The sequence below is a fragment of the Erinaceus europaeus genome, chromosome 6 (genome assembly GCF_950295315.1).
Source record: "Erinaceus europaeus chromosome 6, mEriEur2.1, whole genome shotgun sequence".
NCBI classification, from domain to species: domain Eukaryota; kingdom Metazoa; phylum Chordata; class Mammalia; order Eulipotyphla; family Erinaceidae; genus Erinaceus; species Erinaceus europaeus.
The window spans coordinates 67,233,480-67,256,349 of record NC_080167.1 but is presented as its reverse complement, the minus strand read 5'-3'; the positions used below and the strand labels follow the sequence as shown (position 1 = coordinate 67,256,349).

At 51.9% G+C, this 22,870-nt stretch overlaps 1 protein-coding gene across 4 annotated transcripts in view; it reads left to right on the top strand.

The window, feature by feature from the left end:
• Window positions 1-21,475, top strand: part of DNAH14 (dynein axonemal heavy chain 14) — a 283,313-nt gene extending 261,838 nt beyond the window's left edge. For all 4 annotated transcript variants that reach the window (XM_060192438.1, XM_060192437.1, XM_060192440.1 and 1 more), the window contains 8 exons: window positions 5,516-5,709; window positions 8,700-8,863; window positions 10,176-10,372; window positions 11,988-12,100; window positions 14,843-14,982; window positions 15,608-15,768; window positions 20,218-20,364; window positions 21,160-21,475. In XM_060192438.1, the coding sequence (XP_060048421.1) occupies window positions 5,516-5,709; window positions 8,700-8,863; window positions 10,176-10,372; window positions 11,988-12,100; window positions 14,843-14,982; window positions 15,608-15,768; window positions 20,218-20,364; window positions 21,160-21,435 (1,392 nt within the window). In that variant the 3' untranslated portion in view covers window positions 21,436-21,475. The remainder of the gene's footprint in view (window positions 1-5,515; window positions 5,710-8,699; window positions 8,864-10,175; window positions 10,373-11,987; window positions 12,101-14,842; window positions 14,983-15,607; window positions 15,769-20,217; window positions 20,365-21,159) is intronic.
• The last annotated feature ends 1,395 nt before the right edge of the window (window positions 21,476-22,870 follow it).

Below are 22,870 nucleotides of genomic sequence, written 5' to 3'. Positions count from 1 at the left end.
GGTGGTGATGGTGGTATCAATGGTGCTGGTGGTGGTTTCTATGTTCCTGGTGGCAGTGGTGGTGATGGTGGTGGTGATGGTGTCACTGCCACTTTTGGCACTGATGGTGGTGGTGTCCATGTTCCTGGTGGCAGCAGTGTTGTTGGTGGTGATATCGATGTTGCTGGTGTCGTTGATGGTGGTGGTTTCGATGTTCCTGGTGGTGGTGGTGGTGGTGGTAGTGATGGTGTCACTGCTACTGGTAGCTGTGATGATGATGGTGTCCATTTTCCTGGTGGCAGCAATGGTGGTGGTGGTATCGATGTTGTTGGTGGTGTTGCTGGTGGCGTTGCTGGTGATTTTGATGTTTCTGGTGGTGGCAATGGTGATGGTATTGATGTTGCTGGTGGCATTGATGGTGGTGGTTTCGATGTTCCTGTTGGCAGTGGTGTTGACGGTAGTGGTGATGGTGATGGTGTCACTGCCACTGTTGGCAGTGATGGTGGTGGTGTCGATGTTCCTGGTAGCAGTGGTGGTGGTGGTTTCGATGTTCCTGGTGGTGGCAATGGTGGTGGTGGTGGTGGTGGTATCGATGTTGCCGTGGGCCTTGATGGTGGTGGTTTCTATGTTTCTTTTGGCGGCAATGGTGGTGGTAATAGTGGTATCGATGTTGCTAGTGGCATTGATGGTGGTGGTTTCGATGTTCCTTTTGGCAGCAATGGTGGTGGTGATGGTGGTATTGACGTTGCTGGTGGCAGATATGGTGGTGGTGGTATCGATGTTGGTGCCATTGCTGGAGGTTTTGATGTTTGTGGTGGTGGCAATGGTGGTGGTTATGGTGGTATCGATGTTGCTGGTGGCACTGATTGTGGTGGTTTTGATGTTCCTGGTTTCAGCAATGGTGGTGGTGGTGGAATCGGTGTTGCTGGTGGCAGTGGTGGTGGTGGTGGTGGTGGTGGTGGTATCGATGTTGCTGGTGGCGTTGCTGGTGGTTTTGATGTTCCTGGTGGCGGCAATGGTGGTGGTGATGGTGGTATCGATGCTCCTGGTGGTGGTGGTTTTGATGTTTCTGATGGCAGTGGTGATGGTGGTATCGATGTTGCTGGTGGCACTAATGGTGGTGGTTTCCATGTTCCTGGTAGCGGCAATGGTGGTGGTGGTGGAGATAGTATCGATGTTGCTGGTGGCATTGCTGGTGGCGGTTTCGATGTTGCTGGTGGCGCCATAGATGGTGGTGGTGGAATCAATGTTGCTGGTGGCGGTGGTGGCGGTGGTATCGATCTTGCTGTTGGTGTTGATGGTGGTGGTTTAAACGTTCCTGTTGGCGGCAATGGTGTTGGTGGTGGTGATATCGATGTTGCTGGTGGCGTTGATGGTGGTGATTTCGATGTTCCTGGTGGTGGTGATGGTGGTATTGATGTTGCTGTTGGCATTGATGGTGTTGGTTTCAATCTTTCTGGTAGCAGTAATGGTGGTGGTGGTGGTGGTATCGATGTTGCCAGTTGCGTTGATGGTGGTGGTTTCGATGTTCCTGGTGGTGGTGGTGATGGTGTCACCAGCTACTGGTAGCTGTGATGATGGTGGTGTTGATTTTCCTGGTGACAGCAATGGTGGTGGTGGTATCGATGTTGTCGGTGGCGTTTCTGGTGGTTTCGATGTTGCTGGTGGCGGCAATGGTGGTGGTGATGGTGGTATCGATGTTGCTGGTGGCAGCAATGGTGGTGGTGGTATCGATGTTGCTGGTGGCGTTGCTGGTGGTTTTGATGTTCCTGGTGGCAGCAATGGTGGTGTTATGGTGGTATCGATGTTTCTGGTGGCAGTGATGGTGGTGGTTTTGATGTTTCTGGTGGTGGTGGTGATGGTGGTATCGATGTTGCTGGTGGCACTGATGGTGGTGGTTTCGATGTACCTGGTTGCAGCAATGGTGGTTGTGGTAGTGGTATCGATGTTGCTGGTGGCGTTGATGGTGGTGGTTTCCATGTTCCTGGTGGCGCCAATGGTGGTGGTAGAATCGGTGTTGCTGGTGCCGACGGTGGTGGTGGTATCGATGTTCCTGATGTGGCGGTGTTGGAGGTGGTGATGGTGTCACTGCTACTGGTGGCAGTGATGTGGTGGTATCAATGTTGCTGGTGGTGGCAGTGGTGGTGGTGATGGTGTCACTGCACCTGTTGGCAGTGAATGTGGTGGTGTCGATGTTCTTGGTGGCTGCCGTGGTGGTATCGATGTTGCTGGTGGCATTGATGGTGGTGGTTTCGATGTTTCTGCTGGTGGCAATGGTGGTGGTGATGGTGGTATTGATGTTGCTGGTGGCATTGATGGTGGTGGTTTCGATGTTCCTGGTGGCAGCGATGGTGGTATCGATGTGCTGGTGATGGCAATGGTGGTGGTGGTATCGATGTTGGTGGCGTTGCTAGTGGTTTTGATGTTCCTGGTGGCGGCAATGGTGCTGGTGATGGTGGTATCGATGTTGCTGGTGGCACTGATGGTGGTGGTTTCGATGTTCCTGGTAGCGGCAATGGTGGTGGAGGTGGAATCGATGTTGCTGGTGGTGGTGGTGGTGAAGGTATCGATGTTGCTGGTGGTGTTGCTGGTGGTGTTGCTAGTGGTGATATCAATGTTGCTGGTGGCATTGATGGTGGTGGTTTTGATGTTCCTGGTGGTGGCAATATTGGTGGTGGTGGAGGTATCGATGTTGCTGAGGCATTGATGGTGGTGGTTTCTATGTTCCTGGTGGCGGCGATGGTGGTGGTGATGGTGGTATCGATGTGCTGGTGATGGCAATGGTGGTGGTGGTATCGATGTTGGTGGCATTGCTGGTGCTTTTGATGTTCCTGGTGGTGGCAATGGTGCTGGTGGTATCCATGTTGCTGGTGGCACTGATGGTGGTGGTTTCAATGTTCCTGGTAGCGGCAATGTTGGTGGAGGTGGAATCGATGTTGCTGGTGGCGGTGGTGGTGGTGGTATCGATGTTGCTGGTGGTGTTGCTAGTGGTGGTATCAGTGTTGCTGGTGGCATTGATGGTGGTGGTTTCGATGTTCCTGGTGGTGGCAATATTGGTGGTGGTGGAGGTATCGATGTTGCTGAGGCATTGATGGTGGTGGTTTCTATGTTGCTGGTGGCAGCAATGGTGGTGGTGATGGTGGTATCGATGTTGCTGGTGGCGGCAGTGGTAGGGTGGTATCAATGTTGCTGGTGGCATTGCTGGTGGTTTTGATGTTCCTGGTGGCAGCAATGGTGGTGGTGATGGTATCGATGTTGCTGGTGGCAGTCGTGGTGGTGGTTTCGATGTTCCTGGTGTTGGTGGTGATGGTGGTATCGATGTTGCTGGTGGCAGTGATGGTGGTGGTTTTGATGTTCCTGGTTGCGGCAATGGTGGTTGTGGTGGTGGAATCGGTGTTGCTGGTGGTGGTGGTATCGATGTTGATGGTGGTGGTTTCAATGTTCCTGGTGGCGCCAATGGTGGTGGTGGTGGTGGTGGTATCGGTGTTGCTGGTGGTGGTGGTATCGATGTTCCTGGTGGCAGCAGTGTTGGAGGTGGTGATGGTGTCACTGGTACTGGTGGCAGTGATGGTGGTGGTATTGATGTTGCTGGTGGCGGCAATGGTGTTGGTGGTGATGGTGTCACTGCCACTGGTGGCAGTGATGGTGGTAGTGTCGATGTTCCTAGTGATGTCTATGGTGGTGGTGGCAGTGATGGTGGTGGTGGCAGCGATGGTGGTGGTCTCGATGTTCCTGATGGCGGCGATGGTGGTGGAGGTGGTGATGGTGTCACTGCTTCTGGTGGTGGCGATGGTCGTGGTGTCGACGTTCCTGGTGGCGGCAATGGTGGTGGTGTCAATGTTCCTGGTGGTGGCGATGGTGGTGGTGGCAGCGATGGTGGTGGTGGTGGTATCGACAGCGGGGCTTCCTGAGCTCCTGCAGGATCGTCCTCTTCTGCCTCCGCTGACATCCCCGGGCCTTTCTGACTTTGGGCCTCTGACTCCAGGGAGTCCAGCCTGTACATCATGGTCCGTCGGGTTGTGACTCTGTCCCCCAGCTCATCGTAGTAAGTGTCCAGCTGCAGGAAGACCAGCACATACTCAGACTGTGTGCCCGCTGCCACTGGAGTTGGTGGTGACGCAGCCGGCACTCCCAGCCATTTCTCACCCTCGGTGTCTGACTCTGATGCCCTGAAGTCCTGCTCGTCCATCATCGTCCTTCAATTTGTGACTCTCTTCCTCCACGCACCGCACCGCAGTCAGTGTCCAGAGTGATGTCTGGTTCTTTCTCTCCTCCTAGCTCTCTCATGAATAAATAAATAAATTCTTTAAGAAGAAAGAAAGAAAGAGAGAGAGAAAGAAAAAGGAAGGAAGGAAGGAAGGAAGGAAGGAAGGAAGGAAGGAAGAAAGAAAGAAAGAAAGAAAGAAAGAAAGAAAGAAAGAGACAGAAAAAGAAAAAGCAGCCCACAACTGAGGCTCACCAGTTTTCCCAGCTGCTTCCTGCCTGGAGTCGTACAGGGATCTCAGGTCCTCTGACCGTGCTTTGCCATCTCTGTCCCTTTGTGTCCAAGCAGTCACAGACCATTTCTAAACTCTGTACTCTAGACTCCAGAAGCTGACTGTCAGTCAAGGCTATTGTTCTGCCTCTGCAGTTCTCCCGTTTGAGTTGGAAAGTTGGCTGACTACAGTCCTGTGCCCGTCCTGGAGCCGCAGGTCTCCAGCCCTGAGCCCGTCCCATCCCCTGTCTGACAGAAGCCAGTAGCTCAGTCCCGGCGTCGTTCAGGAGGGAACTCGGGCTCCATTTGGAGAAGAGATGAGTATCAGAGAACTTCTGGACATTTTTTCCTTTTTCTTCTTTCCTTCCTTTCTAACAGAGACAGACAGAAAGAGGGAGAGAAAGAGACACCACTGCTCATGTAGCCTGCTTACTGCAGGTGGGCACTGCTGGGGGCTCGAACACCTCGTGTGAGGACCTGGGTTCGAGCCCCTGGTATCACAAAGGAGCACCCTGCAAAAGTAGTAAAAAGTGCTGTGCTATCACTCCTCCTTTCTCTCTCTCACTGAAAAGAAAGGAGGGAGGAAGGAGAAGGAAAGAAAAGGAGAATGGAAGAAAGAAGTTAAGTGCACATGTTCCCATGTGCAAGGATCCAGGTTCAAGCCCCTTGTCTCCACCTTCAGGAGGCAGCAAGCCGGAGGAAGCTTCAGTAGCCATGAAGCAAGGCACTTGCTCTCTCTCTTTCTCTCTCTCTGTCTCTCTCTCTCTCTGTCTTCCTCTTTAACTCCTCTCCTCTCTTCATTTCTATTTCAAATAAAAGAAAAAAGTGGACGTGAGGAGCAGCAGATTCATGATGCAGGCACTGAGGCCCAGCAGCGACTCTGGTGGCGCATAAATTAAGGAATGGGGGGAGTGGAGAGGGCGCACCTGCTGTACAGCCTGCTGCGAGGTCGGTGGCAGCACAAAGCCTGGCGCCCGGCGGGGGGGAAAATGTTTGCTGGGGAAGTGCCGCCCCAGAGGGAGCTTCACTGACAGCAGCTGTCTCACCAGCAAAATCCCTCAGTTCTTTATTCCAGTGCCCAGATCTTCGAGCCTAAAGGACTACATACACATCACCCACTCCTTGCCGGATGAGGACCCCCCTGAGCTCTTGGGGCTGCACCCCGAGGCCAGGGCCACCCATGGGGAGGGCCAGGCCCACATGCTCATCACTGGCCTCATCACCATGCAGCCTACCACCACCAGCCTCATGGGCAGGTGAGGAATCCTCAGGGGCCGGAGAGACGGCACAGGGGCTCTGCAAAAAACCCTCCTGCCTGAGGCTCTGAGGTCCCAGATTCAATCCCCAGCACCACCATCAGCCAGAGCTGAGCAGGGCTCTAGTGCACTCTCTCTTCCTCTCCCTCCCTCTTTCTCTTTCTCTGCCTCTCTCTCCTCCCTCTTCCTCTCCCTCTCCCTCTCCCCCCTCTCTGTGTCATTAAAATAAAAGCAAGTAAAAACATGAAGGATTGATTATTCGAAAAATTTTCCATGTATACATCACAGCATAGGACAGAAGCTCGGGAGGCAGGAAGATAGCACCATAGGCAGTGCGACAGATTTTCATGCCTGAGATGCAGAGGTCCCAGGTTCAATCCCCAGCACCACCACCACCATTAGCCAGAGCTGAGCAGTGCTCTCATAAAATAAATAAGGAGTGTTCCGTTTATAAATCTAGCAAAATTTCTACAATTTCTTCAAAGCATCTTTGAATAACATTTGCTTCTAACTATAAACTTAATTAAACATTCATTATTCATTGTAAAGTCAGTGCTTCAACTGCCTGACTTCCAATCCTTTCAGTAATTCTTATGAATCTAATAGTTAAACAAATACACTCCCTCAGATTTTCCCATGTACCGTCTCGATTTAGCTGAGCTCTAACTTAAAAGGATGAAGCTTAGCAAACCTCTCAGTGGGCTGTCTCAAATAGGAGCCACAAGGCTGCGCCCTAAGCTAAGAGCCTCAATCTTCCTAGAGTCACAGATACTTCAAATATCAACGTAATACTTTCCTCAACACAAATATTTTTGTTATCATTTTGATTCTGTCAACCCTAATGTAAATTCCCAAGTTTGCCTTCTCAGTTTGCTGTATGTTAAAAAAAGAAAGAAAGAAAGAAAGAAAGAAAGAAAGAAAGAAAGAAAGAAAGAAAGAAAAGAAAAGGGAAAGGACAGGAAAGGGAAGGGAAGAGAAGGGAAGGGAAAGAAAAGAAAAGAAAAAAAAAAGAGGGGGCAGGCGGTGGTGCACCTGGTTAAGTGCACTCATTACAATGCACTAGTACCCAGGTCAAGCCCCTCGTCCCCACCTGCCTGGGGAAAGTCACGAGTGGTGAAGCAGGGCTGTAGGTGTCTCCTGTCTCTCTCCTTCTCTGTCTCCCTCCAATTTCTATCTGTCTCTATCCAATAATAAATAAAGAATAAAAATTAATTTAAAAAAAAAAAAAGAGGAGGAGAGGACTGCCCAGAAGGGAGCACAGTAGCTTAAGTGCTGGTTTAACAAACTTCAGGTCCTAGATCAGATCCCCAGCATGGCTGCATGTTCCAGCGTGGTGCTCTTTTCTCTTCTCTCCTCTTCTGTCTCTCTCTCTCTCTCTCTGCGTGTGTGTGTGTGTGTGTGCGTGTGCGTGTGTGTGTGTGTGTGTGTGTGCGTGCGCGCATGTGTGTGTGTGTGTCTTTCACTGGTAAATACATCTTCTTTTGGAGGGGATTAACAGTTTGCAGTAATCACAGTTGTCAGCACCTGTGCTGTTTTATGGTTTACAGGAAATGCAGTTGTTGGTACATGTGTAACATTTCTCAGTTTTCTGCACAACACTGCAGCACCCTGCAGTCTGGGCCCCCCACCATCATGCACCGGGACCCAGCAGCCCCTCTGGCTCTCAGAGTCCTTTACTTTGGTGCAACATAAATACAGCCGTGTGGTCTGGGGCATCTGTTGTCAGTCCCAACTAGGACTCAAAACTGCAGAGAAAGGGAACTCAAAAGAGGTATATCCTGGAGCAAGGCAGTGGCACATCTGGTTGAACGCACATGTTACCATGCCCAAGGACCCAAGTTCAAGCCCCCAGTCCCCACCTGCAGGTGGAAAGCTTCACAAGCAATGAGCAGTGCAACAGCTCTCTCTCCCCTCCCCATCTCCCCATTCCTTATCAATTTCTGTCTCTGTCCAATAAATAAATAGATAAATTTAAATTAAATTAAACAAGAGGTTTTTAATCCACTATGTTTATTTTTGCCTCCAGGGTTATTGCTGGGGCTCAGTGCCTGCACCATGAATCCACTGCTCCTGGAGGCTATTTCTCCCCCTCTTTTTTTTTTGTTGCCCTTGTTGTTGTAGCCTTGTTGTGGTGGTTATTATTATTGTTGTTGTTGATGTTGTTGTTGGATAGGACAGAGAGAAATGGAGAGAGGAGGGGAAGACAGAGAGGGGGAGAGAAAGACAGACACCTGCAGACCTGCTCCACCACCTATGAAGTGACTCCCCTGCAGGTGGGGAGCCGGGGGCTCGAACCGGGATCCCTATGCCAGTCCTTGCGCTTTGCACCACCTGCACTTATCCCGCTGCGCTACCGCCCGACCCCCAACTATGTTTTTTTTTTTTACCATCCCCTAGTTATTAGAGAGCCTGTCACCTCCCTGAGCCCTGATGTCTTCACACATAAAAGGGGCCTAAAGAGCGCCAGTGTTCTTGAATGGTTATGTGGAAAACTGGAAAATGTTACACATGCACAAACTATTGTATTTTACTGTCAACTGTAAACCATTAATCCCCCAATAAGGAAATTTTTTTTTTAAAAAAAAGGAATGAACATCAGTCTTCTTCCGGGTCAGAGCATCACTCAGACCTACAGGCACACCACCCATCTGCCCACCCTCTCACTGAGTGTCCCCCCCCCAGGACAAACAGATGAGTGAGCTACTAGGCTACTAGGCCACTTCAGCACATGGTGTTAGTTGGCTCCTCGTTTCGCTTTCGGTCCTGGTTCCTCCCCTGTGCACACACTCGGATGAAGGAACCCCAAGGAAGCTCTAAGAACACACATTCCCATGCAGCTGTCTGCCTGGCCGTCTCAGTAAAAGCTCCCGTAGTGTTTGTGATCTCGTGGTTTTGTGAAATGAGGCTTCCCTGCAAATGGAGCCTAAACAGAGGGTGGCCCTGAACGGGGCAGACCTGTGTCTCAATTTCGCTTGGCTTCCCTTGTCCAGCATCTTCATGGAGAGCAGCGATGAACTGGTGATGGAAGTCTTATCCGACTTCCTAAGGCGGCTGCCGCTGTCTGTGGAGAAAGAGGACTGTGCCGGCACGCAGAGCACCCTCAAGTCCCTCATGTCCAGCCCCCTCTGGGTGTCTCTGTATAAAGACCTCAAAGGTGAGTCTCCTCCCTGCTCGCAGCCTCCTTCCTCCAGGCAGCGGGAAGACAGGAGGCAGCACTAAGGCTGTGGACCAAAACAAGGCTCGGAGGCCCCGTTACCTCCTTTTCCACCCGAGTTGGAGGGACACGGAGCAGAGAAGATGGTGCTGTGGGGTTTGTTTCCGTGCCTCTTCTCTTTCGTGGGAGAAGGCAGCACAGCTCCGAAACAAAAGGCAAATCAGTAAAAGCTGTGGGAGCAGGTCTGTTTCTTAGAACCCTCTTCTGTTGGCCTGTCTTTAGTTTTTCTTTTGAATTTTAATTTCTCTATTGGGGGATTAATGTTTTACAGTCGACAGTAAATACAGTAGTTTGTGCATGCGTAACATTTCCCAGTTTCCCACACAGTGTACATGCACCACTAGGCCTCTGCCATCTTGTTCCAGGACCTGAACCTTCCACCCCCCCAACCCCAGTCTTTTGCTTTGGTGCAATATGATTTGCGCTTTTTTAAAAAATCAATAAGTATATTTCTTTTACATGCTCTCAAATATATATACTATATAACATTCTGTATAACAGCTATGCATTGGCTTATTAACGCCAATGTGAAAGGACCAGAGCATCATTTTGGCACGTGCAATGCCAGGGGTCAAACTTGGGATCTCATGTCGGAGAGTCCGATGCCTTGTCCACTGGGCCGGCTCCCAGGCCACCTATCTGCCCATCTGCCCACTGAACAGCAAGCTGAGGAGTGAGTTCAGATGGGTGCGATACGGGGAGCTCTGGATGCTGAGGAGCTAAGAGGCAGGACTAGCCTTGATTCCGGACCCAGCTCTGGGAAGCTAAGGCATTGGGCTGTGGAGACTTGCCACCACGTTCACATGTGACCCTCTAAAAAGAAAAGTCTCGTCTTTGAACCAAATCTCGAGCAATAATTTCTCAACACAGCGCTGTGATTGAGTCTAGACCAGTGGTCAGTGAACGCGGGATTACAGGCCAAACCCAGCCCACCCTTCGCTTTTGCGCAGACTACAAGCTGAAATCTTTTGTTGTTATTATTATTTTCTTCGGGGGGAGAATAATGTTTTGTGATGTGTCACTATCCTGTAAAAATCAGACTTGAGTGTCTGCAGACCGAGCGCCCTTGGAGTACAGCCCTATTGTCTGTGCATTCACACTGCCTGGCATATCTGCTGCTCGCGACCCTGGCAGACAATGTCTTTCCACACCCTACCTCTAGACCCCTGGCATCTGCTAAGCCCGAGTCTCTCCAAGCAGAACCAGGTTTCCTCTAAAAGATCCCATCAACCGCTCCCTCTTTTCAACCCAGGCTATGACCCCCTGGTCCACTGTGTCCTGTTACCCTTCCTGAGCCAAGAAATCGAGCGGTTTGATAAGTTATTGTTTACGATACACCAGTCTCTGAAGGACCTTCAGTGCGCCATGAAAGGAGTGATCCTCCTCACCCCGGACTTGGAAGAAGTCTACGACGCTTTTCTCCAAACACGGATGCCGCCCCTGTGGCAGGTGAGCTGCTGTCACTTCCTGCTCACTCCGGGGGAGCGCGAGGTCAGCCTCGCGACCAGGTGTTAACGTCACCATAGGCAGATGCCGACGTAGGTCACCTGTGAGTCCTCCAGGTAACATCTGGGGGCAGTGTGGGTCTAAGAGATGTTTATCATAGGACTTCAAAATACCGTCAGCCTGAAGACAGCCTGAATGCCAGGAATCTGGCCATTAATCTCAGTGAATGATACGATATGAAAATGCGTCGTTACACTTTCCTAAGCTTCTCTACAATTCCAGTCTCTCTCTCTCCCTCCCTCTCTCTCTCTCTCTCTCTCTCTCTCACTGCGACCAGGGTTATCACTGGGGCTCAGTGCTGGCACTACGAATCCACTGCTCCCAGCAGCCTTTTTCTTTGTTTTCTGTTTTCTTTTTTTTTTTTTTCCCTAATTTTTCTTACTAGATAGGAAAGAGAGAAATAGAGAAAGGATGGGGAGATAAGGAGAGAAAGATAGACACCTGCAAACCTGCTTCACTGCTCGTAAAGCAGATCCCCTGCAGGTGGGGAGCCGGGGCTCGAACCCAGGTGCTTGAGCTTGGTGCTGCTTAACTGGGTGGGCCACGGCCCAGCCCCCTGCAGTCTGCATCTCTGCCTCACCTTGGAAGGAACCTGAAGGAAAAGTGTTGGGTGGGACGAAGTTGGGAAGAGAGGGATGAATACTGAGTGGCCTCACATGCAGGTGGAACTCGGAGACAGGATCAGAACTAGAAAAACGGGAATTCAAGACTGGATTCTACACCAAAGCTAGAGACTCTGGGGAGGCTCAGATGTGGGATGTGAGGGCAGCTGGGCAGGAAAATGGTCTGAAAAGAGAATCCTGAAGCCGGAGAACAGGTGGCAAGAATGTAGCCAGAGTGTAGCCCAGAGACTGAACAAAGAAAGCCATTCCTGAGCTCCTGAGGTTCACAGAGACCTGGCGTAGCAGCGGGGCATGCCCGTGACGTGGGGCCTGCATCCTGTCCGTGTCTGTTGGTCTGTGAACACTGAACCATCCTTGAATCCCCAGGTTTCTGACCCTTTTAATGCGGTCTTGAGTCGAGCTCCCCAGTGCTTCCTCGGGGGCAAAAAGCAAGGTCAAGTTTGGGGAGGTTTGCACATTTAAGATACAAGAACGTGTTGACAAGCACAGCGACAGAGAAGGAAAATCTGAAGCTACGGAAGAGAGGGGAGGTTGCAGTGCACATGGGGCAGGGCATCTTGGAACTGGAAGGACGGGAATGGCTGAGGGAGTAGGCTCCGAGGGAGATATGTAGAATTCTGCGCAGAAGGAATTCTGAGCAGAGGTGAAATCACTCACCTGACGGCATGTCAAGATCGCCTGCCCTGAGGAGGGGGCAGGAGTGGGGAGAGAAGGGAGGATTAAAACACTTGGGCAAAGTGAGCGGAGCCTTGCAGGTGCCAGGCCCAGAGCACTGCTAAGAGGGTGGCCGTCCTCAGACTTCTCAGCCTGCCGCTAGGTTATTCCTCCCTGAAAAGGTTACAGATAGGTCCCTAAGGGTCCCAAAAACATCTCTGGTGGGCGTTTGTTGTTGCTTTTCTTTTTAATTGATATGCCTGTCTCCAAACTCCCAACAGAAACATGCCTACAGGTCCTGTAAGCCTCTGGGCTCCTGGGCTAACGACCTCATCCAGCGAGTGAACTTCTTCAATACCTGGGCCAAGATGGCTTACACGGCCATCCATAATCGGTGCGTGCAGAGGGCCCCACCCCGCCCAGCACCCCCCTCCCCTCTGCCTGGAGTTCAGCAGAGCGCCACAGGCCTGGCCTCGCTGTGTCTCACGGCACCTGTGAATCAAGCAAGGGAGGGGCTCTGCCCTTCACTCCAGGACAAAGACGTGGAGAACTAAGTCTCGTCAAAGGTCCTCCTGTGCTGAGACAGAGACAGGACCAGACGCTAGTGTGCTTCTCCCACCGTTCGTACCCTGTGAAGACTGCAGGGACAAATACGTAAAGACCAAAAGAAGTGGGCAGGGGGTTAGAGAGCGTGACACAAACAGACTCGTGCCTGAGGCTCCAGAGTCCCAGGTTCAGTCCCCTGCACCATGAACCAGAGCTGGGCAGGGCTCTGGTAACATAAATAATGAAATTTTAAAATAACTTAAAAAGAACAAATTAGGGAGTCGGGCGGTGGCGCAGTGGGTTAAGCGCACGTGGCGCAAAGCACAAGGACCGGCGTAAGGATCCCGGTTCGAGCCCCCGGCTCCCCACCTGCAGGGGAGTCGCTTCACAGACGGTGAAGCAGGTCTGCAGGTGTCTGTCTTTCTCTCCCCCTCTCTGTCTTCCCCTCCTCTCTCCATTTCTCTCTGTCCTATCCAACAATGAACAATATCAACAATGGCAATAATAATAACCGCAACGAGGCTGCAACAACTAGGGCAACAAAAAGGGGGGAAAATGGCCTCCAGGAGCGGTGGATTCATGGTGCAGGCACCGAGCCCAGCAATAACCCTGGAGGAAAAAAAAAAAACAAATTAAGTTACGTGAAACCTTTATTGTCTTAAAGATTTGTTCTACCTATTACATGTGAGAGACAGTTTCGCATGAGACAGGGAGAGAACTCAGACCATCTCTCGGGATGCATGAGGTGCTGGGAACCAGACTGGGAATCTCAGGCAATTACATGTAATCTTTTAAAAAATACTTATTTATTAAGAGGTATAGGAGAGAGAGAAAGAACCAAACATCACTCTGGTACATGTGCTGCCGGGGATTGAACTCAGGACCTCATGCTGAGAGTCCAACACTCTATCCATTGTACCACCTCCCGGACCACCACATGTAATCTTTAGAGGAGCTTAGTGCATAACAGAAACCAACTTGAGGGCTGGGACTGGTTAACGATGCCTTTGCCCCCAGTATAGGAAACCTGCTCTAAGTGCTTCATGCAGACCACCCTGACTGTCCTCATAGCTCTGCGGTACAGTGTCTGGCCACCTGACTAAGCACGCACACTACAGTGTGCAAGGACCCAGCTTCAAGCCCCCAGTCTCCACCTGCAGAGGGAGAGCTTCACAAGTGTCTCTCTGTCTCTCTCCCTACCTCCCCCTCCCCTCTCAATTTCTCTCGTCTCTACCCAGTAATAAATTATATATTCAAAATATTTTTAAATGATTTTTTAAATTTATTTATTTATTCCCTTTTGTTGCCCTTTGTTCATTGATTTTTACTGCCAGCAGGATTGCTGCTTGGGCTCTTGCCTGCACCGCAAATCCATTGCTCTCGGTGGCCTTTTTTCTTTTCCTCTCTCTTTGATAAGAACAGAAATCAAGAGGGAAGGAAGAGGCGGAGAGGGAGAGAGACAGAGAGAGAGAGAGAGAGAGAGCTGCAGCACTGTCTCACCACTGAGAAAGATCCCCCTGCCGGCGGGTGGGGACTGAGGATTGAAGCTAGGTCCTTGCTCATGGTAACCCCAGCAGCTGTGCCACCGCCCGGTCCCTCCCGCCATCATTTGAGAGATGGGGAAGCTGAGGTGTGTGTGGAAAAGATCTAGTCCATGGTGCAGGTTTGCGAGAGAAGCCGCTGAAGACAAATCCACTGAAGGCTGAGGACAGGCTGCAGACAGGAAGCACAGCAGGCAGAGGGCGGAGGGCAGGAGGAGCCAAAGACAGCCGCAGCAGCTATCTAAGCAAGCTGACAGCCCTTGACAACGCCCTCGTGCCATGTTTGCTTTGTGCTGTGGGTGCTGGAGCCAGTGGCTTCTCCCCAGTGCTCAGCCTGGTTCGGGACGTGGTGCAAGTCCCAGGACAGCTGTGCTGGAGGGTGTGGGGGGGCGACTAAGAGCAGCATGGGCTGGACTCTGTGGTCAGCACGCCTACCGCCCAGCTTTCTGGAAACTGCTAGTTACTGTTAACTCGGCAGCAACTGAGACCGGAAGACTTGACGTTCTTGGACCCAGACTCCACCGCTGGGAAGCGGAAGTCCCGAGGGTTCATTCATCCTCGCCTGTCTGGTGCCAGAGTCTGTGCCGTGCTGCTCTCTGGCCCTCTTAAATATTTGTTGATTTTATTTTTGATAGAACACTGAGAAATTGCAAGGCAGGAGATAGGGAGGGAGCTTCACTGCTGGAGAGTCTTCTCCCCTGCAGGTGGAGAGCAGGGCCTCGAACCCAGGTCCCTGTGCATGGTCATGTGTGCACTCCTGGCCCCTGAACCTTTTAAATCTAAGTAAATGTGAACACGCATCCCTGCAGAGAAGTCAGCATCTCAAACACAGTTTGCAGGACTCCAGGCAGCCCACCAGGATTCCTGCTACAACACCCCTGCTCCCAAAGCCTTTGCCTCTGGGCAAGGCAACCAGGGGGGCTAGATTTGAAGGAGACGGGGGGGGGGGGGGGGGCCGCAGGCGCAGGACAAGGGGGCCTGAGTGGGAGGGAGCCCGGGCTGAACGGGAGGGCTGAGCAGGCATCTTCAGCCGGGCTCTGTGGCCTCAGGTATATGAAGATTACTTCCGTCTGGAAGCACTCGATCCCGCCATCAAGCCAAAAGCCCAAGCTCCCTGATATTTCCAGGAGCAACGTCTCCGAAGGGTTTCCTTCAAGATACTGGCTGCCAGCTTTCTTTTTCCCACAAGGTGAGCGAGAAGCAGGACCCGGGTCCGAGTTGGCCCAGTGCCTCTGGCTACCTTCCTCTCCTCCCTGAGAACCACAGGAGGACCCCCCATCCCCCCTAACCCCCCTGAGCAAACGGGTGGCTCCCTCCTCACCCTCACTCCTCCGCTGTCTCACTTCTTCCCTCTGGGCCTGTGGCTGTGCTATGGCCGAGGTGGGCAGCAGGAGGGCAGGTCACGTCTGCCAGGGCCATCAAGAGGGCTTCCGGGCCTTCAAGGGCCATAGCCTCCCGGTCAGGCGCACGGTGGAGGAGTCCCGTCAGAATGAAGGGGCTGAGAGGAGTGAAAGAGGGTCTGTCAGCGGCTCCTGCAGGGGTGTAATCACACCAGATGCGGACAAGCACCCCAAGGAGCCTGAGCACAGGGGTGCATCACCGGCTCTGCGAGCAGGACTGGAGTCAAGGGGCGGAGGCAGGCAGGACCCTCTGTCGCTGCTGTGACTGTGGGGGCGAGGGTCCCCCAGAAGGCTCCTGCAGCTGGCTGGCTCTGCACTCCCCTCCCACCCGGACTCCGGCCGAGCCCCCCCACACACACACAGGAACACTTGGGGAGCCGGGTGGAACTTGCCGGCGGGTGTTGTGCTCCACAGCCTTCCTCACCGCCATCCTGCAAGACTACGGAAAGTCCCAGGGGGTCCCCACCAACGCCCTGACCTTCACGCACCACGTGATCCCGGACAACCCCAACACTGAGGACACGTTCTCCATCGCCACCCAGAGGAAGCTCAACGTCATCAGGAAGGCCTTTAAGGTACGGGGACAGGGCCACCTGGCGCTCAGAGCAGCTCTGTCCGAGGAAGAGAGAGCTGCCAGTGAGGGGATGAAGGGGATGTGAGGGGATGAAGGGTGAGTGACTCAGCAGAGAGCTCTCAGCTGTGTGCCCCTGTGGACAGGCTGCCGGGTGGGTGATACTGGGGACGGGGGTCAGACCCATGGTGCAGACCCCTCCCCTGCCTACTGTCAGCTGGACTGCTGAGCAAGCCCCCACCCAGGGCCCAGCAGCTAGACGGTTACCTCTCTCTTCTTCTCTCTGTCCTCTCTCTTCTCTTCTCTCTCTCTCCTCTTCTCTCTTCGCCTCTTTTCTCCCTCCTTTCCCCTCTCTCCTCTCCTCTCTTCTCCTCTCCCCTCTTCTCTCTCTCCTCTCTATTCTTTTCTCTCTCCTCTCCCCATCTCTCCTCCTCTCTCTCTCTCTCTCTCCCCCTCTCCTCTCTCTCTCCCCCCTCTCCTCTCTCTCTCCCCTCTCCTTTTTTCTCTCCCTCTCCTCTCTCTCCTCTCCGCTCTCCCCTCCTCTCTCTCTCCTCTCTTTTCTCTCCCTCTCCTCTCCTCTCTCTCCCCCCTCTCCTCTCTCTTTCTCTCCCCTCTCCTTTTTTCTCTCCCTCTCCTCTCCTCTCTCTCTCTCTCCTCTTTTCTCTCCCTCTCCTCTCCTCTCCTCTCCTCTCTCTTTCTCTGTGCCTGAGGGACTGCTGATGCTAGGCAACTTTTCATGTGCTCTTAGTCTTTTTCCCCAGAGAAATATCTGTTCAAGCCCTTTGATCATTTTCGCCATGGGGTGAAGTTAAGTAGCCCGGGTTCCTGACGTGCAGCCAGTGCTAATTCTTGCCTTCTCTCACTCAGTGAGCTACCTCTTCATTCTGTGGATTGTGTGTTTTGAAGTACAGAGTTTTATTGTTGTTGTTTTTTTAAACATTTTTATTCACAAGTACTACACATTTTTATAAACACACAATTACTTAACTAATTAAAATTTTTCTTTCTTTGCTAGGACAGAGAGAAATTGAGATGGAAGGGGAAAATAGAGAGAGAGAGAGAGACCTGCAGCCCTGCTCCACCGCTCATGAAGCTTTTTTTTTTCCATCATGCAGATGGGGACTGGGGGCTTGAACCTGGGTCCTTGCACATGTGCCCCACTGCCTGGCCTGAGATACAAATGTTTTATCTGTGATGCCTCCCAATATTTATGTCATTATTATTACTACTACTACTAATGTCTCTCTTGGATGCCACACCCAGGAAGTCTTTAACAGACCCACTATTGTGAAGCTTCTCCTTCTAAAAGTTTTCTGGTTCTGGCTCTCACCCTTAAATCTTTGGTCCATTTTGAGTTAGTTGTCATGTTGCTTGTAGGTATTCAAGCGTTTGCAATGCCACAGGGAAACACAGCCCCTTTCTCACTGAACGCCCCTCGTTGCCAGTCATTTGAACGGATGTGCAAAGCGTCAACTCCGGCTTCTGTTTTCTGCTCCATTGTTTTGTGGGGGTTTTGTTTGTTTTTCTCCAGGTGTTTGCACTAGCAATCCACTGCTCCCGGAGGTCGTTTTCCCCACTTTATTCCTTTGTTGTTGTTGTTGCTGTTGTTGTTGGACAGGACAGAGGAGGGGAAGACTGAGAGGGGGAGAGAAAGACAGACACCTGCAGACCTGACCTCTTTTTTTTTTTTTTTAAATATTTTATTTATTGATCAATGAGAAACATAGGAGGAGAGAGAAAGAGCCAGACATCACTCTGGTACATGAGCTGCCAGGGACCGAACTCAGGACCTCATGCTTGAGAGTCAGGTGCTTTTTCCACTGCGCCACCTCCCGGACCACAGACCTGAGCTCTGTTACCGAACGTTCAGCCCTTGAGTGTGATCCTTGGGTGGCCAGGAGCAAGGGTTGGCCCTCTTGTTGCTGTTACTGCTTAGGGTCTCGTCATACTGGGGACCACAGCCTACCTGCTCTCTTACAGGCAATGGGGCTGCTCTGTTTGGGGGACCCACGCACACCCCTGATAGGAATGTAAATTGGTGTGACTATTATGGAAAACAGTAGCAAGATTCCTCAAAAAAAAAAAAAAAAAAAGAATGAGCTAGAGCGTTCCTGTGATCTAGCAGTTCTGTTCCTAAGTCCTCAGCCAAGGGCAGTGAGGAAACACATGCAGGAGGAGCCCCGTGCCGTGCCCAGAGTGCCGTCCTTTGTAATAGACTATTACAACATGAATACCCTCAATGGGCAGACCAACTAGCTCCTGTGGGAGGGGGAGACAGCATAGTGGTTATGCAGAGACTCTCATGCCTGAGGCTCCAAAGTCCCAGGTTCAATCCCCAGCAATATCATAAGCCGCAGCTGAGCAGTGCTTTGGGAAAAAGGAAAAGAAGAAGAAGAAGAAAGAAAGAAAGAAAAAAGAAAAGGGGGGAGGACTAGGTTGAGCACACATATTACAGTGCTCAAGGACCCAGGTTCAAGCCCCCAGAGAAAGAAATGCCTGCAGACCTGCTTTGCCACTTGTGAAGCACTCCCCTCCCCCACAGGTAGGGAGCCAGGGGCTCAAACCAGATCCTTGCGTGGGTCCTTATGCTTGGTACTCGTCGGAGTGTGTCACGGACGGGGGTTGGCTAGACTGATCTTGGTACTGTCGAAGTGTGTCACGGATGGGGGTTGGTTGGCTACACTGATCTTGGTACTTGTTGGGAGTGTGTCACAGATGGGGGTTGGTTGGCTACACTGATCTTGGTACTTGTTGGAGTGTGTCACAGATGGGGGTTGGCTAGACTGATGGTAGAGTTGTGTTGTGTGCACGCACGCACACGCACAGCACACGCACAGCACACGCACACACGCTGGCCAGGACGCTCTGGGTGTGAGGTAAATGACTCCCGTGCTCCAGACAGGGCGCCTGCTGGGCCACTGTAACCGTCCCCAGGTGCGCATGCCGCCCACCCTGCTGAGCTCTCTTCCTGAATCCCTCCTCCTCACATAGGTCAGGAAGTGGAGGTTCAGTGAGTGGGAATGGCGTCTCAGGAGGACAGCTCAGGTCATAACTTCTAAACCCAAGTCAAACGGAAGCTACAGTCCCCAGCCTGAGTGGGGCGGGACGGGGAGGGTGACACCCCAAATCCTTGGGGCTAGGCCTGCCAGGGCCACTGCTGGCAGCACCTGAAAGTTCAGTACATCTAGGACCTTTCTTCATAGCCTCGTTATGTGCTCATTTTCTTTCTTTAAAAAAAAAAAAGGGAGTCGGGCAGTAGTGCAGCAGGTTAAGTGCAGGTGGCGCAAAGGGCAAGGAACAATGTAAGGATCCGGGTTCAAGCCCCGGGCTCCCCACCTGCAGGGGAGTCGCTTCACAGGCGGTGAAGCAGGTCTGCAGGTGTCTGTCTTTCTCTCCTCACCTCTGTCTTCCCCTCCTCTCTCCATTTCTTTCTGTTCTATCCAACAATGACATCAGTAACAACAATAATAATAACTACAACAATAAAACAAGGGCAGCAAAAGGGAATAAATTAATTCATTAAAAAAACTTTTAAAGAATTCTTTATAGGGCAGGGGGAAAATGAGAGGGGAAGAGGAGGCAGAGAGAGAGAGAGAGAGACCTGCAGCACTGCTTCACCACTCAAGGACACTCCCCCTAAAGGTGGGCACTGGGGACTTGAACCTGGGTCCTTGCACATGGTAACCGGGTGCTCCACCACCCAGCCCCGACTGCTAATTTCCAAGCTGATGGTTTTGTATGACCCACAGATGATGTTACAAATATCCAAATGGCCCAGCCTCTCCCTGCAGTCCCTCAGACCCCGGGTGCAGCTGGGACCTTCCAGATGCCTCCCGGCAGAAGGGAATGTCTCCACATGCTGCTCCTTACTTCTGCTTTTTTTTTTTAATTATCTTTATTTATTTATTTGGATATAGATAGAGAAATTAAAAAGGGAGGGGGGAGATGGAGAGGGAGAGAGACAGAGAGACACCTGCAGCCCTGCTTCACCACTCGTGAAGCTTTCCCCCTGCAGGTGGGGGCTGGGGGCTTGAACCTGGGTCCTTGTGCGTTGAACATGCATTCAACCAGATGCGCCACCACTCAGCCCCACCCCCTTTTACTTCTGCTTTTTATCAAAATCAGCCATCAGTGAAGATTACTGCTAGTTATCCCGAGTGGCTCTTCTGAAGAGGTCCGCCCCTGAAAATTACCCTGAAACTCGGTTTTTCTAGAGGGAGGACTAAAGTACCAGTGGAAGTCAGAACCCAATGCCAAAGGCATCAAGCTGAATTCTCCCAAGATTAAAGAGCTAGAGGAAAGACTCTCTAAGAGCCTTCTGGTGTGCACAGACCTACACTGGCTCGCCGGCGAGGGTGGCCTCAGCCCACAGGACCCAGGGGAGGGAGCGAGATGTGGCTGACAGAGCGTTCCAGCCTTGGGCCCCACTGACACTGCCTCTCTCTGATCTTAGGGCATAGACCTCACACACTTTGGAGCTCACGTTTTTGGTTTGTTCATGGAGGGAGCAAGGTGGAATCAAGAACAGAAAGTGCTAGAAGATTCCCTGCCTCTTGAGCTTCACTGTGACTTTCCTGAAATCTACTTCATGCCGACCAAGGTAAACACCCAGCTGCTGGCCAATCTAACCGGCTCTGGGGACCGTGGCTTCCCGGCCCCTCTGACTTCATCAATGTCATCCGGGAAAGATGGCGGCTTACTTCAGACAAACAGCCTTTAAAATGCCCCAGGGGCAAGGAGAGGGCTCGCCCAGTAGTGTGCTTGCCTGCCCATGCCCGAACCCTGAGGCTGAGCCACAGAAGCACAGGGGAACACCGAGGCAGTGCTGGGTGGGGGGGACCAGAGAGAAAGGGGGTGCTGGGATGTCTCCTCTCAAAATGAGGAAAAGCACTGGGGCCCAGTAGAGAGTGAATCTGAGAGCTGCCACGGCACCTGTGTTACTTCTCAGAAATACCGAGCGCTGCAAAGGGCCGTAAAGGCATAATGGCAGGGCCAGGTGGTGGCGCAGCTGGCTGAGTGCACATGTCACCGGGGTTCAAGCTCCTGGTCCCCACCTGCAGGGGAAGAGCTCGGCAAGTGGTGAAGCAGGGCTGCAGGTGTCTCTCTGTTTCTCTCATCCTCTCAGTTTCTAGCTGTTTCCATCCAATAAATAAAGATAGTAAGTCCTAATGACAACTGCTTTGCAGTTACTGCAAGGGGCTGTTTATTCCTATGTGGATGTCTATTCTGAGGCACCACTGACTGAGCCATCCATCCCCCCAGTTCAGGTCTTCGCTCTGCTTTAGGGGTGGGGAGACACCAGAGCAGCACCCCCACACGCACCCCCATGCATGGAGTCCCCATCTGAGCGCCAGAGCTGCTAGTTTGAACTGTGCAATTTGTTGTTGTCGTTCAGATTTCTACTGAAAGACCAACCGTTCCTGGCCAGGCACAGTCAGACCTCTACACGTTTGAATGCCCTGTTTACCAGACGGCTGAGAGGTCAACGCAGACACCCAGCTTACCACCCAACTTCATAACATCGGTGAATTTACCCACCAAGAAGCCGCCCAGTCACTGGATCACCATGCAGGTTGCCTTGCTGTGCGAGAAGGAGGACAAGACATCCACCTCGAACCAGTTCCTTTTCCCCTCTAACCAGATCTATACGTTTCAAGATACTCTGGTGTAGTGAACAGCCTTTGTGAATAAAGTCGCTGTGTTCAGCCAGACCGGGCAGACACGGTCTCTCTTCTGTACCTGCCGTCTGTTCTAGGCAGCAGCTGTGGGAGGGGGCCGGGGGGGAAGGGGCTCTGGTTCAGGGTAAGGAGAGGTCCTGGAAGCCACAGCAGCCAGCAAGACATCAGGGCGTCTGTCTGTCTTTCTGCAAACCATAGATGCCAGGTAAGCTGATCTCTGGAATACTTTCCTCGCCTGGTTGCTGAGTTACACAGAAAACATGAACGCGAGACCCGACCACAAACTCCTGAGACTCTCTGATAGAGATCTTCTCCCTCCAGATAAACCAGTCTGACTCCACCTGACCTTCTCTTCCAACTGGAAAACAGATGCTGAAGGTGCGGCCAAGGGCATTCATGTGCGTGTTTCTGTCAGCAGAATTCTCATCACCGAGCTCTACGCCGAGCACTGAGAGGACCTTCTGATCCTCACACAACACGGGCAATTTATGGTGCGTCCGTCAGATTTTATTAGAGAGGAAAAGGGTTCTCAGGAGTGACTAAACGGCCGCCCAAGCTCAGACTCCAGCCCACATTCACCCACAGACTTCCTTGGCAGCGAGTCAGTCAACAAACACCACGTCGCACGAATGGAGAGTAAGCCCCTCTCTCTAGTAAGGGGACTGAGGAGGCAGCACCCTGCCCAGAACTAGACCCTTTATCTGAAAGTTAACAGCACTCAAAAGGAAAAATTAGGAATTGCACACAGCAACATACTAAAGAATTACAAAAGCCTAACTTGTCATTTCAGACAAGTTATAATAATTAACAATAAATAAAATATAGGGCTTTTAACAGGATAGCTGAGACATTATTCCAGTGTATTTGCTAAAGGACAGGACAGAGAGAAATGGAGAGAGGAGGGGAAGACAGAGAGGGGGAGAGAAAGACAGACACCTGCAGACCTGCTTCACCGCCTGTGAAGTGACTCCCCCTGCAGGTGGGGAGCCGGGGGCTCAAACCGGGATCCTTACACCGGTCCCTGCGCTTTGTGCCGCATGCGCTTAGCCCGCTGCGCTACTGCCCGACTCCTGGAGGTGGTATCTTTAGTCCACTTGCTGTCCGTGCATATTTTGACACCTCCAATGATGTAATCACGCCGAGAAGAGACACGAAAGGTCCTGGAAAGTGGTGTCTGCTGTCTCCCTGACATCCGAATGCTTCTTGCTACACGGACCGTCCGTCTTTCAAGTACATGGGTACTTCTGCGATTAACAGAAACCCACCTGAACGCCTGAACATGTTAGTAAACCTGCAATAGCTTCTGGCTTGTTTTGGTCCCCAGAGCCATCCTGGGGCAAGGTACCTGCATTAAGAATCCATCTCAGGGCTGGGCAGTTGTTCAGCTGGTTGAATGCACATGTTACCGTGCTCAAAGACCTGGGTTCG